The following is a 19,264-nucleotide window of genomic DNA, read 5'->3' as shown; positions in this document are numbered from 1 at the left end:
GCCCCCCTCCCCTGGCCCCCATCCAGGGTGTCAGTCTCCTTTGCCTGAGCAGTTTTCAGGTCCGCCACGCACGCTGGGTCCTTCTTTGGGGGTCATGTACCTTCCCTTTCCTTTCTTTCCCATGGCCCCTTCTCCATTCTCTCTAGCTTTCCTACACTTGGTTTTCCATGTCTGCCCCTGCGGATAGAGACATTGTAAATATTTGATAGAACTCGTTTCCTCTAAGCACAGTGGCTCCCGACTCCAGTCTGGGGCCTTTTTACAAACATCAAGTCCATTGTGCACATCAAGTAGGGAAAAACAAGGCTTGGTCTTCTGAATCATCCAAGTGACCTTAGGTAGTCTTGAGTGCAGACCACGAAGGGGTTGTTTTCAAAGAAGCACGTGCAGCCAGCTCAGGGCCTGTGGCGTTTCTCAGGCTGGGAAGAGCTGAGCCCACTAGATCGGCTCCATCTCTCTACATTTTAGGGCTTCTGTGACACAATTCTTCCTTTCAGTCCGTGAACTTTGGCTTTTATTCTGATCTTTGATGTAGGACAGAGGAAATAAACAGCTAACAAGAGTGTAAACAGTTCAAGCAGTTTGTGGCTGGCAGGGCAGTGTTGTGTTCGCCTTTCTAAACGGGCAAGTCTTCTTTAGCTTGGCCTCTGAGCTCCCCTTCCAGGTCAGACCCCTCCTGACCTCATTTCTTGTATCTTCTACTCTGGGAGTCCTCAGCACACACTCGCACCCCAGTTCTCAGATCAACATAGCCCCTCCACTTGAGAGTCCCTTGATCCTTCCAGCTCCATCTAAGTCAGCCTTTGTTTGGCAATAATAGACAACTAATAAATGCCTATTATTAGAGTAAAGCTTGGAGAATTTCTGTAGGGGGAAAAGTATTTAAATTGTTCCAGATTTGCTTGTCTGTGAAACTGTCCTTTCCTGTCTAAGATGTCCTTTTCTTCACTTCTGTCGCCTCAAGAAATGGAAAACTCAGCCAGGCCCGGTGCCTCCCACAAGTAACCCTAGCTATTCAGGAAGCTAAGATCTGAGGAGTAAGGTTCAAATCAGCCTACACAGATAAATCCAAGAGATTCTTATCTTCAAGTAATCAGCAAAATGGTAGAAGTAGAGCTATGACTCAAGTGGTAAAGTACCAGCTTTGAGCAAAACAGCTAGGCAAGAGTACAAGACTCTTGAGTTCAAGCCCCAGTAATGGCAATTTAAAAAGAGAGAGACAGAGAGAGAGCCAGGTGCCAGGGGCTCATGCCAGTAATCATAGCTACTGGGAAGGTTGATCTGGGGCAGGAAAATCCATGAAACTCTTATGTCTGATTACACACACACACACACACACACACACACACACACACACACACACACACACACTGGAAGTTGAGCTGTGTGGCTCAAGTGGTACAGTGCTAACCTTGAGCACAAAAGCTCAGGAACAGTACCCAGGCCTAGACTTCAAGCCCAAGGATGAGGGAGGTGGGGCGGCTTATAACTTACTCTGTTCCCATTGCTGCTGAATGATTAGAGAGAGAGAGACAGATAGACAGACAGAGACAGAGACAGAGACACAGAGAGAGATAGAGACAGAGAGAGACAGACAGAGAGAGACAGAGAGAAAGCTTTACTGAAATGAACTGGGTAAATGAGGGCCAGAAAACCAGAGGGAGCTGGTCAAGAAAGGAAAGTAATTTGAGGACAAAGTTGTGGAGAAATGCTTGTGGGATTTACAAGGAATGGAAAGGGCTCTCATATCCTTGAAGAGAGCAGAGGCTCAGGAGGAATCAGGGAGATGTGCAGAATGTCTTCTCTCTTCCTCATACTCTCAGGGCCTTGTAGGCTGTTTAAGCATTTAAATAATGGGAATTTTGTTGTTGTTGGTGGTGGTGGTGGTCATGGGGCCTGAACTCTGGGCCTGAGCGCTGTCCCTGAGGGCTTCAGCTCAAGGCTAGCACTCTACCACTGGAGCCACAGTGTCACTTCCAGCTTTTCCTGCTTATGTGGTGCTGAGGAATCGAACCCAGGGCCTCATGCATACCAGGCAAGCACTCTATCACTGAGCCACCTTCCCAGCCCTGACTGGAATTTTTATAAGAAAAGCAATTTATTATTTTTATATACTTTTATTTATTTATTTTTGTGTTTTATGTAGTACTAAGGAATCAAACCCAGGGCCTCATGCATGCTAGGCAAGCACTTGACCACTAGGTCACATTCTTTGCCCAAGAAAAGCAAGTTAGAATATTCTCCTGGGATGGAACTAAGAGATGTCTTACTAAGAGCTCTTCAAAGCTAGAGATGTCATTATCAAAGATAGGCAAGGCACAGACTTCAGAGAGAGAGAATATACCATGTGGAATACATTTATGGGGAAGGGAGAGGGTGTAAGAGTCTCTTCTACAACAAATGTGGTTCCTTACAGGGCAGGGAGGTATTTGAGGTGATTCAGAGTTTGACTGCTCCAGTGGCTTATGCCTTTTGACCAAAATTCTAGAAAGAAGAGTATTGATGCAAGCTGAATGCCTCTACATCTTAACAAGACTCTAACCTTTTCAGTCTGTCCCAGAGGAATCCATTCTGGTTGCCTCTTATAATTAGAGGGCTTTGTGTAGAGGAATGTGCCCTAAATATTCCCACAAAGTGAACTTGACATCGCATTACCGGAATACAGTTGCTCACAGAAAAAAAAAAAAAAAAAAGTGAAATAAAAGAGTGTCCATAGTCTTTAACACTGGTAAAGGAAGCCCCTTTTATGATCCCAGACTGGTGGTTCAGTGGGAAGGTAGGGCATTGTTGGGTGCCTTGAATTAGAAACTTAAGACAGTGGAGAACAAGGAAACTATGAACATCCAGTCTATGAACAGATATCTCTAAGGATGAAGATACACAAGAGAAAACAAACCACACATTTGGGAGCCAAGACAGGGAAGAGTTTTTGGAGGAGAAGTAGTTAACAAATGCCTCAAGCTGTAGAAGTCAGGAAAATAGCCCTGAGAAATGAAAACATAAATCCCGTTCAAAATGGGCTGAAACCCAATTCTGACTAATGTAGAGCCTTCCACAAAAAAGTAGTTCCTATTATATATGAGTCAGTATCAACCCAGAGAAAGATCCTGTTTAATTTGATTAACAACCCAGCTCAGCTAAGGCCATGCACCATCCTAGCTCTACCTTCTAAAAAACATATTCTTTGAAGGACTTAGTCATGAAAATAATCCATGATTTATAACAGCATGTCTTAAAAGGTTCATCCCAAGTTCTTAAAAGGACTCAAACCCTTGCTGTACAAACAGTTCACCTAGAGCAGAGATTAAGCCAATGAAACTCAAAACTCAGATGAAGGCTGACATAGTCCAGGACCCTAAAAAGCCCAAAGATTACAAATGTTCAGTAAACGACTTTATTATCCCAGTGAAAACACAAAGCTAAACAAAAGAGCAATTCAGCCAGTTCTACTCAAACTGAGCATATTTAAGACTAGTGTCATCCTGAAAGACAACCCCCCCCCCACCCCGAATGAAGAAGCCAGGGAAAATCTAATCCGACTTGCTAAGTCTATGACATCTTCAATTCTTTTGCTAATAGTTACCATCCAGGTTACAAGCCAGAGGGACCATCATTCTGAGAATGTGTCAGAGCATGTTATATATGTATGTGTACATGTGAATGTGTGTGTGTGTGTGTGTGTGTGTGTGTGTGTGTGTGTGTGAGGGATGTGCAGAGGTGTACTGTGAAGGTGGAAACAATGATACTTGCTCACTGTGGAATCACCCAATGGAGCTTTTACAAACTATAAATAGCTTCAGAGTACCAGAAATTGATACTGGAGTTTGTGGGACACATAGTTAAATACAATGTTATAGTGACTGATTTTGTCTGCCTCCCTTTGTCCTATCCTCTTTCCCCCCTGTGAGATCTATTGAAATAGGTGGAGTAATTCCCACAAACAGTTTGAGCACCAAATAGGATGACTTGCTGATGAATAGCATAATCTCCCATCTGGCTCTGAGAGAAACAGCACAGCTCTGCCAGCACTAACTGGTAGACTGTGACGATTACTTGACCTTGCCTTACCTCAACTTCTGACCTGAAAAATGGAGATGATGACTATTAACTACCTTCCTGGGTTTTTAGCACCTCTAATGAGATAGGATATGTCAGGTATGCCCTCCTGTAGCACCCAGTAGATAGATACTGGCAGATTCTGGGAAAATGCATTTGAATTTCTTCTACAGATGAGACCATATTTAAAATAACCACTCGCTGAAACATTAGATTGTTCTACTACTAGTGAACCAGAGCTGTTCCTGAACTACTGATACTCCTATTACCAACTTTGAAAACTGCAAAGATGAAGTCTGCAGCTCTTCCAGGAACTACTGGGAGTTGGTGGTTTCCTAGGAAACATGCAGAAAACAAAAAAACACTCTTTGGTACTATCAATAAATAATCTACTGGAAACAATGCTGTTTCTGCTAGCCAAGAATGCTAGATTGTTAAACCCTAATGAAATGTCTGAAGACATTTAATATCCAGTGATTCTTTCTGTTATTGGTAAGTGAGACACAGGGATCCATAGGAAAGACCCCCTTATTATTCTTCCTCATTAACTTATTAACTTCTTAACAAGCAGTTTTCAGATACTTACTTTCTAGAAGACCATGTGCTTATATGGGATATAAGCAGTGTATAAGCATTGGTACCAACTATGGTTAGCCTGTCTATTAGAGGAATCTCAGCATGTGCCATCAACCCTGCTATGCCAATTCCAAGAGAAGCAGGCCTGATGTAATAGAATGTTTGGTGGGAAGGCAGGGGGGAGGTGGAGTGGATGAATTAAGACATACCAGAAGTCTCTCAGTGGGTAAATAAGGGATACTCTTTGATGAGGAGATTCCAAAGAGATGTTGAAAGAGCATATGGCAATGAGACTAGTGTAGAGTACTTAAACTGCCTCAGCTTGTGGGAAAGGGAGCCTCATGATGCTTGCCCTACTCATGACATCAGAGCTCAGCAGGGCACAGTAAGTTTGGGAACCGAGATATAGCTAGTAACAGTATACATTTATTTGATGAGTTTGCCTTTGTGCTCTAAATCCTTTAGAGACTATTTGAGAGCAATCAGAACTGGGATAGAGTGAAATAAATGTGTGTCCAAGCAAGATGCAAGTCTAAGAAGTAGAGTCACCCTGGAATCTGATATGTAAACCATTTGCTCTTTCTGGGACCAAAGTAACAGGGAACAAACCAAACCCAAACACTATGTCACTCATGTACGAGAGTCTCTAAGTCCCCTGATATAAGGTACAGATCTCAAGGCGGGTTTAGTGTTACAACCTCAGGCTTTGTTTTCCTCTTCTTTGTATTTCTCATCGTGGGTGAAGACTGGTCTATAATGTATTTTATTCATATCATGAATTTAGTCACTTAAATTGTGACTTTAACCCAAAGAAAATATTGAGTAAATAATTACACACCTAAAGAAAACCAAGGGCCGCTCTACCATAGTGGAATTATTATCTTAGGTTGAAATGGAGGAAACACTCAGTAGAATTATTGCCAATCTAAGAGCCAAAGAAGAATAAATAAAGACTCATACTCAGAAGAATAAATAAAGACCTCTAGAAATCAGATCTGCCAGAAGGAAAACCTTGGGATGGTAGATTAAGGAGGCTAATTTGCTGTCTGAACACTAAAATAGAAACATGATAGGAATTCATTACAAACTTAGTATGTAATGGGGTCAGCTTAAAACACAGTTCTCAATCATGTACTCAGTTCAGTAACTGTGGGAAAGAAAAACAAGGAAAGAAAATCAGCCAAATCTAGCAATCAGAAATACCCTGCAATAGACATTTATGGAATGCTTTTCTACATGCTAACAGTTCTCGATTAATAATGTTCTCCTAACATAGAATTATGCTAGGAAATTCCCACATTTCTTCATATTCATTGTACTAAGCTGTATGTACAGTTTACAATAGGATTAAGACAACCCAAGACATCGTTTCTCTCTCTGAAAGCATGTGTTATATTTTCTCTAAGGAGAAGCCCTCTCCAAACTCCACTTTTCCTCTCTTCTTTTAATCTTGTAGATAGTCTTTTCTGTGATTATAGTAAACGACGGCAGAACCAAAATGTCAGCCAAATCCTTTGTGTTGATATGATTTTGCAATTCAAGAGATAACAAACATCTAATGTTGAATATCATTTTCCATTTTCCCTGACCCTGTTTGTTGCACACATCCACATTCTCCATTCCTTCATGGTCAGGAGAGTGAAGTCACCCCGTCCTCACATGGAACCTTGGAGACTGGTTTTGGAAAAGCGAGAGGAAGGAGTGAGTGATACAGGGTATGAGTTTGATCAAGATACATTGCATTCATGTATGGACATGTACAGATCAATTACAACTAATTGAGGCTGATAAAAATGTTTTGAAAAGGAAATACATTATTCCATTTGAAAATTTAAAAAAGTAAACAAGGGAATAGACTATCTCCAAAAACTAGTAAGGAAACAGAAAACACATTCTAAGGCGCAGTGAAATAAAAATTTGTCTCTTTTTTCTGCTATTGGGGTTTTGAACTCAGAGTCTCCTGGTTCTCTATTACTTGAGCAATACATCCCTTCCCTTTTTGCTTTTGTTTATTCTTTAGGTAGGGTCTCACATTTTTCCTGGGGCTGGGATCTTAGACTGTGATCCTCCTAACCTTCAACTCCTAAGTTACTGGAACCACAGGAATGTCCTACCACACCTGGGTTGTTTTTGACACTGGATCTAAGTAACTTTTGGTTTGCCCAAGTTGGTCTCATACCATGATCCTCCCATCTCTGCCTCCTGAGTAGCTGGAAATATAGTCATGTGGCACCTGACCACAAAATTTTCTTCTTTGAAAATGCATAAAGCTGACAAACGAAAATGCATAAATGTGACAAACTTTAGGTAAAATTGAAAGAAAGAAAGGCAAGTAACAAGTCCAACAACAGAAGGAATAATCAAAGAGATTAAGCCATATATAATGACAAAGATGCTAAGATGTTAATAATGACATCATGAATAAGTTTATATCAACATATTTGAAAGTCTACATCAATCAGATAACAAAACTGTCACTTGGGGTGGGGTGAGGAGAGATGGGGAGAATGACGAGCAATATCATTGATCAAGATACATTGTATTCATCGATTGACATGTTGGATTGAAACTGCTTTGTACTTGCTAATTTTTTTAAAAAATTAAAAATTGTAACAGTAAAACTGACTCAGGAAGAAATAGACAACTTAAACAGTTCTATCATCACTAAAATAAAATAACTACTTTTTCCAGAAATTCTTCACCTGCTAGATGGAGGTGTGCATTTCTCCAGTGAGGCTGTTATTGCCCTTCATGATGTAAGGGAATTTGGTCAGACATGAGGGTTCTGTATGGAAACTGAGCCTCAGTAAGGCACAGGGCTTACTCAGAAACACATAGTAAAAACCGAAGAACCAGTACTGTTTGGCTCTTTGATTCCAGTGTTTTTCTCCCACATATTCATTCAAATAATACCCATCATTGGGAGACAAAGTGTAGGTTATGGAAGAGGGAAATTTATTCTTCATCAAAATAAAAATCTAAGGCATAGGTGAAGCCTAAATCTTTCTCTGTGTTCTCCTGCTATGAGAATACAAGTGTGGCTACCAAAACTCTGGGATCCCAGTAAAGGAATCAGACCCAATGTCTGAGCACAACGCCCTCAAGTCCCTTACCTTCAGTAAGGTACTGACAGCCTTCAGCAAACCTCTGTGCTACGTCTTCTGTGAATACCAACCCAATCTTCTGCTGAGGCTGGCAAAGGGTGATTGTCCAGAGGCAGCTGGGGATGCTGTTTTTAAACAGTCTTCAAAGCACATTTCCATGTCAGCCCCATTCTTTATCCCTGGATAATGGAGAGGTCCCAGGGATTTGGATGGTCCATGCTTTCCCCACTGTCAATGTACTGTGTTTTTCCAGGTCTTACATTTGAAGATGCCGTTCTCTCAGCCTCCTTTACAGTTCTTGTGGATCTGTCGTTGTTGCTTTTACTTTCCATACTTTGGTTTTAGTGGAATTCTGTGTTAGTAAACTTAAGTGGGTTCTATCCATTATTGCTTTTCATAAAGAAAAAAAAATTCCTGGCAGCGGGCACCTGTGGCTCACACTTGTAATACTAACTACTCAGGGGGCTGAGATAGAAGGGTCATGGTTCAAAGCCAGGCCAGGCAAGAAACTCCATGAGATCTTTATCTCCAATACTACCCCAGACAAACCAGAAATGGAGCTGTGGCTCAAGTGGAAGAGCACTAGTCTTGAGCAAAACAGTTCAGGGACAGTGCTCAGGCCCTGAGTTCAAGCCCCAGGATAGGCACACACACACACACACACAAAATTATTGACATATATTAAATTGGATGAGAGTTGGTCATGACATTTTCATACATGCATGTTTCAGGCAGAATATACTTTCCTGTCCAATGGAGTATGGGTTTTTCTTCCACATCTCCATTAAGTTCTTTTCATGAAAATCATCAAGGAATTCCTGGTTGCTAAATCTAATGTGCAATTTTCAGTTATTTTCTCTGTTTCTCTCTCTTGGTTGGTACTTATAACTATTCTGAAATACCACTTTTTGAAGTTCTGCCCATAGCAGCAAAAAAGAATTAAACAGAAGTATTACCTGGACTCCTGTTAGTTTCCTCTTACAAGACCCAATTTTCTTAAGAATTCCTTGAACTTCCACAAAGTTTCCCAAGTGTCTAGCTGTTGCTAGGCTCTCAAATATTAATCAACTGTTAAAATAGATCTCATTACTCAACAGCTACAGAAGGTGTCCACTTGTATTCAATATTGTCCTCTTAAATTTACAAAAACTTTTCCAGGGCTCTTTTTTCTTCTGAAAAGAATGCGAAAAGGACAGAACTTCCTTGAAATATTTTTTAACATAACAATTTTAATCGAATATCTACCTGATTTAGGTTGTCCTTTTTTTGTGTGGTGGTGGAGAAAAGAAAGACCTTATGCTTGGGATAGCATTGCTGCTGCTGCTGCTGCTTCTTCTTCTTCTTCTTTCTTCTTCTTCTTCTTCTTCTTCTTCTTCTTCTTTCTTCTTCTTCTTCTTCTTCTTCTTCTTCTTCTTCTTCTTCTTCTTCTTCTTCTTCTTCTTCTTCTTCTTCTTCTTCTTCTTCTTCTTCTTTCTTCTTCTTCTTCTTCTTCTTCTTCTTCTTCTTCTTCTTCTTCTTCTTCTTCTTCTTCTTCTTCTTCTTCTTCTTCTTCTTCTTCTTCTTCTTCTTCTTTTTCTTCTTCTTTCTCCCTCTTCCTCTTCCTCTTCCTCTTCTTCCTCTTCTCCTTCTCCTTCTCCTCTTTCTCCTTCTTCTTGTTCTTCTTCTTCCTCCTCTTCCTCCTCCTCCTCCTCCTCCTTCCCTTGCTCCCCCCTCCCCGCTCCTCCTTCTTTTGCAATAGGGTTATATTCCATTATAAGTTAGCTTGGCGGCCTTTATGATGTTCTTGATGGTTCTTTATATCTAAAGGTATGCTATGTTGTGCAAATGTCTCTATCTGAATTCTTCTATCTTGAATCAGATAAATATCTTTTATTTATTCTATAAATGTGACATACAGGTAAGATATTAAAAGGCATATATCATAATTAGTGAAAGCCTTAATCAATTAAAAAAAACAAAATGAATGTGGACAATGAATCTTATTTTTTATTCAACCTGCTATTCCTCTTGTTTTGATTGGAGAATTAATATTTAGTCCATATTCAGTCCATTAATATTTAGGTTTATTATAGAGATGTGTCATGTTTCCTTCCATATTCTTAATTTCTTGTATTTTGTTTTTTTCTCTCTTCTTGTGTTTATTAAATTGATCTTCTAGTGATTTTTGTCTGATGTGTATTTTTGAATTTGTTTCTTCAGATTGTATTCCTCCCTTTAGAACTCTTTGTAATGCTGGTTTAGTGATCATGAATTTCTTTAATGTGTGTTTGTCATGAAGGTTTTGGGTTCAGTTTCACTGGGTGGATAAGTGTGGGTTGGCAGTTGTTGATCTTCAGTGCTTGGATTATACTGTTCCAGGCTCTCCTTGTGTTGAGGGTTTGTGTGGAGAGGTCTGCAGTGATTCTGATTTTCTTTCCATTGTAATACAACTTCTTCTTTAATTTTGCAGCATTTAAAATCAATTCCTTGCTACTCATGTCTGATGTTTTTACTATAATATGTCTAGAAATAGCTTATCTTCTCGTTTTGGGAGGATTTGTGGGGAAGAATCTCACTTTGTAGCCAAGACTGGTTTTGAACTTGAGATCCTTTTGCTTTGGCCTTCAGAGTGCTGGGATTACAGGCATATTCCATGCTTGGCTTATTTTTGCTTTTGGTTCATGTGTCACTATCCACCTCTAAAAAGTACCAACAATTTTCTGGATTACATCTTGGACTCTCATTTCTTATCACTCTCTTCATTTAGTCCAAGGAAATATTTAAGCATAACTGTAAATCACAAACTCTCATGACTTCCTAAATTCTTCTACTCAGTTTTTGTTTCTGGGTGTAAAATTCATGTACCTTCTGGAATATAATTTTGCAGCTGAATATGAAGCAATAATACTAATAGGGAAAGAAAACTTATTGGAAAAAATTTAGAAAAACATAAACATATCTTAAAGAGGGATGAAGTCTCTCTGATAATCAGGTATTTGCCTTACTGTTGAACTACTTTAGATGTTTCTGTATCCTTAGAGTTCACCTCACTTTCTGGCTTAGGTTGCTTTGACTTCATTTTTGTCCTTGCTGATTTGAAACATCACTTTTACATCAACGGTAGAGCAGCCTTCAGCCTTCAGAGCATTTCTAGGCTGCAGTTTGCAGTATCTGGAACATCTGAAGGCCCTCTTTATAAGAGCCAGATCTTGAATATACATTGACAGTTGTACCTAATGTACCCCCACAACTTTCTACCTCTACATTGAATTTGTGAGTGTGTGCATTTCAATACAAATCATAGGAAGGTTTGTATAAATGGAATCCAAATGTAAAGAGATTTATTGAATTTAGGTAAAGACCAAATATAATCACAACCAAAAGAAAAATTTCAGAATGACTTGTTAAAAATGATTAGAACCCATGTTTTAACACTAAGTGTACTCTGATGACCAAATCCAGTGGCTTTAAAATTGTTCCTCTGTTGTTCGACAGAAGGAGATGTTCAGAATCCAGAAAATATTAGCATCATAGCACTTGTTCGAGTACAAAGGCAGATTTTCTCCTGAAAAAAATAAAAGAAGAATTCTATTTCAATGACAATTCAAGAACTTTTTTGTGGGGTGGTAGTAGAATGTCACATAATGTCCAAATTAGTTATGTACTGGTAGCAAGATGTATGTATGTATGTATGCATGTATGTATATATTCTGCACACATCTATCTATCTACCTACCTGCTTTCCTACATATCAAGGTAAAATTATTCACTAAAGAGATCTGGGAAGTTGTTACAATAGCTTACAACTAGTAAGCTATTGAGTAAGCTATTCTCCTTGAGTGTTCAGAAATTTAGTAATTGGGCTATTAGATTTTTTTCGTTTATTTAGCCACTTCTACCTTCTTTTGAATATGCTTGAAATTCACTCTAGATTTACCCTTGACATGTAGAATATGAGCCAAATGCTCAGGACTAGCCCAGTTAAGGGCTTCGTGACCACTTTCTGTACATTTTCCTCACCCATAAAGTAAGACTAAGTAAGTACCTGTAGTAGATGACTTGTGAAATGGAAATGAGTCTGCATATTGATAACACTTTGGACAGTCTCTGGCATGGAGTAAATGCTCTAGAAATGTTAGCCTTAATGATCATCCTCTGTGGACAAGCTCAAGATGGTCTTAAATACCAGTACTAACTTGGGGGTGTATGAAAGGGAAGGAACCCACCTGGAATCTCTTCAGCCATATACGTTGGAATTCCCTGGCACATGCCAGCAATATTGGTTCCAAACTGGCTCAGGTCATCGACTTGGTTGGGGTTGACAGAGAAGGTCATGGTCTTGGGAGGTGGTCCCCCTGGCCCTTTACCTTGAAGCTGAGTATGGAGAAATGTGGAAGGGAGAAAGAGATAGAATAAAGGACAAGGTAAGCAACTTGTTGATTGAACGGTTGAAAGCCAAAAGAGTTTGCTTAGCTAGAATTTTCTCATAATCAAGATGATGAAGAGTAAATTCTAGCCATATCTCAATATTTCTTTATTTTATTTTATTTTATTTTTGTGAACATACTGTACAGAGGGGTTACAATTACATGGGCAGGATAACATATCTCAATATTTCTAAGTGTCTCAAGTTAGTTAGATGGTATGAACTCTCAGCCTTTTTCATTCAAACAGGAGTCTGAGAATAACTACTCTGAAACCTATACTCTCTGGGTTATCTTAGATGCCTTGGTTTAGACCATGTGATTATCAACTTCTAAGAATATAGTCTTTTTCTACTTTATGAAAGGTCTCTGTCAGTTCTACAACTATGAAATCAGGAAAAACTACAAAGGAAAGCACCATGGATTCCATTTTCCTTTCTACTTCAATTACGACTACTAGATAAAAATTAGACACTCAGTTACATTTGATTTTCAGTTAAATAATAAATTATATTACGGTAAGAATATTCCAAATACCCAAAACAAAATACTCACATGGATCTGTGGTTTATCTAAAATAACTGGATATTCTCTATTTTTATTTGCTAAATCTGTTGATACTAAGTAAGTTCTGGCAGAAAAATGTGCTTGAAGAATTACTGAGAATTCATTGATGTAAATAGAGCTTTGCTCTTCAAACAGTCAAGGTTATCACATGTCTGCTGAATCCCTTGGAGATAAATTGAACCCCAGAAGCTGATATAGTGGATGAAGCCTTCCCTCAGGCAATGAATAACCACTCTGCCCACTTTGTGCCTGACATTACAATATACAGGTAGATAAGACACTATTACTAGCTATTACCACACCTCCTTTCACCAGAAAGCAGAAGACTTACAGTTACCTTTTTCTCCTTGACCAGTGCATCAAGAGTTTGAATGGAGGGCATCACTTCTTTGTTCATTCTGTGCACAATGCATGACTTCTTGGCAAAGAGTCTGGTTGCAGCAAAGCTCTGTGAAAGAAAAGAGGAGACAGGGAAGTCTATGTTCTCCCAGTCTATGTTCTTTCTGATCAGAAGTCCTTCTTATCAGTAGAGGGAAATGGAATGCCAGGATCATGTGGAGGTGGAACAGGAGCCTGTTCTTGATGCTGTTTGGGATCACACATATTATTAATGTTTGTGAGTGTAGGGAAGAGGCTTTTTGAGTGCAGAGATGAACCATCTAACTCATGGATTATCCTCAGTTCTAGAATGTTATTTAACATATATCTGTTTCATTGATGTAATGTCACATTTATTCTTCTCTGATCTTTACAACATCTGAAGGAAGCAATTAAGACAGGAATAATTTCCTAACTGTTCAATGATGAAACTGAACGAAAAAAAAAACTTTGCTTTTTAAGTGGTAGCACGTCATCTTGTATGTAGTATCTAGTTGTTTTTTTCTTTTTCCTTTATAAACCAATTACTATCTATTGTTATTTCTTTTTCCTTTGGTCCTGCAGATGAAATATCCATTTCTGCCTTTTTAGAAGGAAATTAAAGACAGAGTGAGACAGCATTTAGTGGAAGGGATAGTTATGATTAGTAAATTGTGATGATATAGAAATCATTGATTTTTGTGGTAGAACATGCTTTATCAGTGGTGATAATGTAGATATCTTTCATTATTATTTTGGCTTCTGTAGATAAGGCAAAACATGTCTTATTTGTCTAATAGTCTTCCAGTTGGTCAATCTAGTGTCACCTAAATGTTCATTGGTTTGAATTTTAACTGATTAGGCAACCCTTATTTATTGTAGCTACATCTAGGGAATAAAATTAGGTGAGTAAAGCCACTATTTTTACTTATAACTCTTATACCTCACTTATAACTCTTATGTGCATTTAGAATTTTTTTTAAAAATGTGACTAGCTGGGACATTATTTTTTTCTTTAAAAAGATGTTAGCATTATTTTCCACGACTAGCAAGTGCACGCTGGCCACCTACATTTTCATAATCCCAGATGGAGTTCCAGGAATCCCATCCATTGTTGTTGTCAACGTTGGCCACATTGTGTTCATTGTTGATGCTCACTCTCTGCTGCCCACTTCCAGCCACATTGCCATTGTCATTGACATTGATATTCTGAAGGTTATAAGAAATTAAGAATGATTCATTACCATGTGTCTTTGCAAACACATTTTAGTAACAAGCATTAAGAAACAAGACTTACGTAGTCAGCCAAACCAGGAGCTATGAAGAGTCCAACCAGTCCAAGCAAGATCATCTGGAATCACAGATAACATTGTCCTGCTGTTACACCACCCAACAACACTTCTCTTTCCTGCTTCTGTCCAACTGAGGAAAATGTTTACCTGCTCTACCAATGTGTCAATGACCTATGTTTCTTCTTTGACTTTGTATCTTTAACAGGTTAGAAAGTTTTAATGCTAATATAGAATTGTTGATTCATTATGAGTAATTTTATTAATGTGATGTATAGATCCAGAAATTTAAATGTATATCTATGAAAATGAATGAAGAATCAACATTTAAATGAAGACATACATAGAGCAAAAATTAGTTATAAAAAGATTTGAAATTTACATTTGAAAACAATCTGAGTCACTGTTCCTTTTTGATTTCGAATACTTTTGTCTTATAAGAAGTCCCCCACTCCTACCCCCCAGTCCTGAGGCTTGAACTCTGGGCCTGGGCACTGTCCCTTAGCTCCTTTTGCTCAAGAGTAGCATTCTACCACTTGAGCCACAGTGACACTTCCAGCTTTTTCTGTGATTTAACTGAAGATAAATATCTCACAGACTTTCCTGCCTTGGTTGGCTTTGAACCACTATCCTCAGATCTCAGTCTCCTGAGTAGCTAGGATTATAGGCTTGGGTCACTGGCTCAAGCTTTTAGGAGTATTATTATTTTTTATCACTTTAAAATTTTTTTGGTAATTTTTTCTTATTGGTTTAAGAAAGAGTTCCATTATTCTATAAAATGTCAGAAGTAGAAGCAGGTGTGGAGAACTCATGGTACAAGGTGAGGTTTGAGGTGCAGAGGAAAGTGACTGGGCCAATGATCTATCTCTTGTTTATGGTAGAGCTGGGAGTTAAGTCAAGTGTGGAGCCCTCACTGCTTTTATCCCTCAAACTTGCTACTACTAAGAAGACTAATTTCTGCATAGCAATCTTGCATTTACAACCCATTATTAAAAAAGAATCTGCCATCATATACCAATGTGTGAAACATGAAAACATTCATCTGAATCAAGCCTCTTTCAAAGTGTTGTAGGAACTCTGTACTTCCAGCACATTTGACAGAATTTAGGAGTGCATCTGGATTCTCTGTGGTTTCTGTGTGAGTGTGGGTGAGAGGCTGCACTAAACCCCAATGTCAGATGCTTTCCCACAGAAAGCAGGGATGAAGCCAAAGCCAACCATTGTTACCTGGAGGCCCACCATGCAGCAAAGAATGTGATATGCTTTTCCCTACTTGTTTCCTAAGTCTTTTATTGGTCATGAAGGGTTTGGGTAAAGGAGGAAATCAAGAATGAAGAAAGGCTAGGTACTTTCTAATGCTTAGGGACTGCTGCCTTGTAGAAAGCTGAAACAGGGGGTATAGCAAGTCATTTTATCAGATAGCGTGGTATACGAGGCTCAGATAGGTATCTATTCCCAGGGTCTTCCTTCTCTGTAAAGATGTGTATGAATGCCATGACTCCATGGACAAGAAAGTTTGAATGATTGATCAAAGTTGCCCATTATGGTGATATTTTTGTAAGAAGCAGAGCCCATTATCTCAGAATATTAACATATTCCAATTTTATGGTAAACCCCTCAAATGAAAAACGTGGACTTACCGTGACCTTCATGTCTTCAGCAGTACAGTGGAGCAGGGAAGCGGATGGCATGGACTTGGCCAGGCTGCCCTCTCCTATTTGTACTTGACCAGCTTTACTCAAAGTAGGTGTGCTCAGGTGGAGTCAAGACTTATCTCCTCCTCCCCCATATCTGCACTACCAGCTCACATACCAGGAAGCCCTTCAAAAGAGCTACCTGGTTAGCAAGGCCCTTTGGCATGGAGTTGATCTGACCCATCACCTGTTAAAGCCAACGATATCACATCAAATTCAACATGATTTGTCCAACTTGCAGCCGTGGGCGTGAGGGTTTGTACATTGATACTGCACAAATTCAGGAAAGGAATAATCCCTAAAAACAAATAAGGCTAGAGATAAATCCGTGAGTACTCCTGGCTTTCCAGTTATCAGCTTCTTCAGGAATGCGGGAACAATTTTCTTTCCTTACCTGTCATGATTGCACTGTAATGTTTTGCTTGGGATGAACTTCTATCATGAGCCTCTTTCACCAACTCTATCTCATTTTCTGTACCATATATCAGGTTAGAAGACCCAATAGCTACTATCAGATCTTTCTTCTACAACTATTAGTTGCCATTGCAACTATTACCTTGCCATCGCAAGGTAAATGATGGATGGTTAAGAGCTATGTTCCACACATTGTGTGTCTTCTCCAGTGAAGAACCTAGAAGGTGTAGATGCTTTATCACCTACTTTCAAACTAGAAAGGGCTCAGGTCCCTTCTAAAATTTTTGAAGAACTTGATGACAAAGTTGATGATCAAGCTGGAGGATACAAAGTTCATGATACTTATCTGTTCTAGTTTAGATGTGTGCTGGTGAGGTGCTGCCCTACTCTGGCTGTAGTGATACACTGAGAGAGGTTAACAGCATGGCCCCAGTGCATCAGGATTAGTTGGTCCACATCAGTCCATGGGTAAACATGGTCTGCCCTGCCCAAAGGTAAGTGCTGGGCCCTATCATGCAGAAGCCCCTATCATTAGTTTACCTCCCAGTGCACATACACACACCAAGACTTGATTTTACTGTACACCCTGCCTGCCTTTGTCTGAAACAAACAAGATGCTTTCCCCAGGCAACCTGCTCAGCTCAGGGATCCAGAGGGAGATTTCCCACAGAAATCAGACTTTTTTACATTTATTTTCCCCTCTAAGTGGAAGGATTGTTTATGTACTGAACACATTCCCATGTGAGTATTAGTTACATACTCTTTGGTACTCTTATTCAAATTTCTGTCTTCTATGTAGGCCACAAAGGGGCTGTCTAGCAGGTATGATAACCTATGCCTTAGCGATCTCATCTTCTCTAGAAGTCCTTCTCCATTTCGTGGCACTTAGGAATTCCTGTCTTTAGTCCATTATCCTTCATCCTAGCATTTGTTTGTGTGGGCCTCTTCATGCAGAGATGGTCTCAGCCCCTTTGCCTTTGGTTTTTCTGAGAAACTGGTGTCCCTATATGATTGTTCAGGCCACCCCTGACTGAAATCTGAAACATTTCACCTCTGGGTAAACATCTGCTTCGCATCTTGCAAGGTTCACTTGACTGTAGCTGAGATTGCAGTGATGGTCCCTGTGCTTGGGGGATGTCAGGCTTTCATCAAACCGTCCATGTCTGTGGCCAGGAAGAATATATGTAAAAATACCAATAGGAATATATGAAATAATACTATAATAACTGTTTAGAAAGATTCTAGTTCCAGAAAAGGCATTATGTAGCTATGTTTGTATAGAGAAGAAAAATCCCTTTCAAGTTACAGCAAAGTTGAGGGAGCTCTTTTTTATGGCATCATTGAACTTTTTATTTTTTGCCATTTCTTCTGGGACCGTTGCCTTCCAATGTACATACAATTCTGCTTTATGTTGCTGGTTAAATTAATCTATCCAATTGTATGGCCAAACCTTCTGGATCCCATCAGAGGCAAGTGATGATCTATGATGCTCAGAAGAGATATTATCGTGAGTGAGTGTTTAAAGACCTCCTGTGTAAATTCATTGTTTGTATGAATATATGAAATTAGAGATAAAAAGAATGATGATCAATAAATTCATTTTTATCATCATGAAAAATAGCCAGAGCTTCTGTTCTGAAAAAGATTTCTAAAAAAATGCCTATCTGAGGACTAAATACCACTCAAAGGTAGTAAAAGTTATTTAAAATGTTATTTTAAAATTATTTTAAATTTAAGATGGCAGTAAATGTAATTTTAAATGAGCTATTTTAAAATGACATCCACATTGAAGCAGTTATGATCACTTCATAAAACACTCAGGCCTGGAAAGAACTGAATTGCTCATTGGAAACTGAGTATCTGTTATGATTAGAACCAATGTATCAGAGCTGGCAGAGCCACATCTGGATCCGGAACCAATAACTTGTGAGGACTCTTTGTCCCTACACCTCCCCAACTTCCATGGTTTCTTTGGAGTAAGAGGCCAAACTAACCTCACCTAACAGTGGAGTACAGTTTGTTTTTTGCAGGGTAAACTGGATTGCTTTTCTACTCCCAAATAAAATGTACATATATGCATCCATCTTTTGACTTTTGGAGGAACACATACTCAGGTGAAGACATTAGATCACCAGAGCTACTCAGGAGCATTGAGCTCCCACCATGGTGTACCTGTGTTCTCTTCCCACCAATATGCCCAGTGTTTAGCTCCTGGAAGTGCTTAGCAAAAACATAACATTTGAGACTTACTCTACAGTATGCTGTTCCTTGTAGGACCCATAGGGTTTGAATGCAAACAATTTTCTCTTATCCTGGCCAGAAAAGTTGTTTCCTTTACTGCTCAGCAATGGATCACAGGGCCTGCAACATTATGCCCATTTCTTCATATGGAAATTCAGTCAATTATTAGCAATTTATTATACTCTAGCTAAGGCTATGCCACACTTAAGAAAAAGTGCTATGAAAGATTCACATCAAAGAAGCAGTGTTCATGGTAAGATTCTGAAATCTTCTTGAAAGTCAGTACTGGCTGTATGGATTCATGACCAGTGGAATGTATCAAGGCCCATACTGTAGCACAGGAAACATCAAGCCTGAACACGTACCTACCTGTTAATTAGGGACAGGCCCCAGATAACTTTGGGGATTTTTCTTTTCCTTGCAAACATGTCCATGCCCAAGGAGTATGATATTAAATGACAACTAAAAACTATCACAGGTTGATAGAAAACGAGAATGTATGGATGAAAGGAAGAACTTTTCCTATTCTTTCAACAAAGGGTCCATTTTGTATTGGACCCTAA

General features: G+C 39.2%; 1 protein-coding gene across 1 annotated transcript; it reads right to left on the bottom strand.

The window, feature by feature from the left end:
- Positions 1-11,182: 11,182 nt before the first annotated feature.
- Positions 11,183-16,004, bottom strand: Gkn1 (gastrokine 1). The gene is made up of 6 exons (XM_042683108.1): positions 15,993-16,004; positions 14,361-14,414; positions 14,135-14,272; positions 13,044-13,154; positions 11,942-12,089; positions 11,183-11,280 (listed from the first exon to the last, which is right to left on the bottom strand). Exons 1-6 carry the CDS (start codon positions 16,002-16,004, stop codon positions 11,183-11,185), a joined length of 561 nt encoding a protein of 186 aa, XP_042539042.1.
- Between the last annotated feature and the right edge of the window lie 3,260 nt (positions 16,005-19,264).

This window comes from Dipodomys spectabilis, unplaced genomic scaffold (assembly GCF_019054845.1).
Source record: "Dipodomys spectabilis isolate Male_0828 unplaced genomic scaffold, ASM1905484v1 ptg000079l, whole genome shotgun sequence".
Lineage (NCBI taxonomy): Eukaryota > Metazoa > Chordata > Mammalia > Rodentia > Heteromyidae > Dipodomys > Dipodomys spectabilis.
The sequence above is the reverse complement of the archived record's forward strand: the minus strand, read 5'-3'. Positions and strand labels throughout refer to the sequence as shown.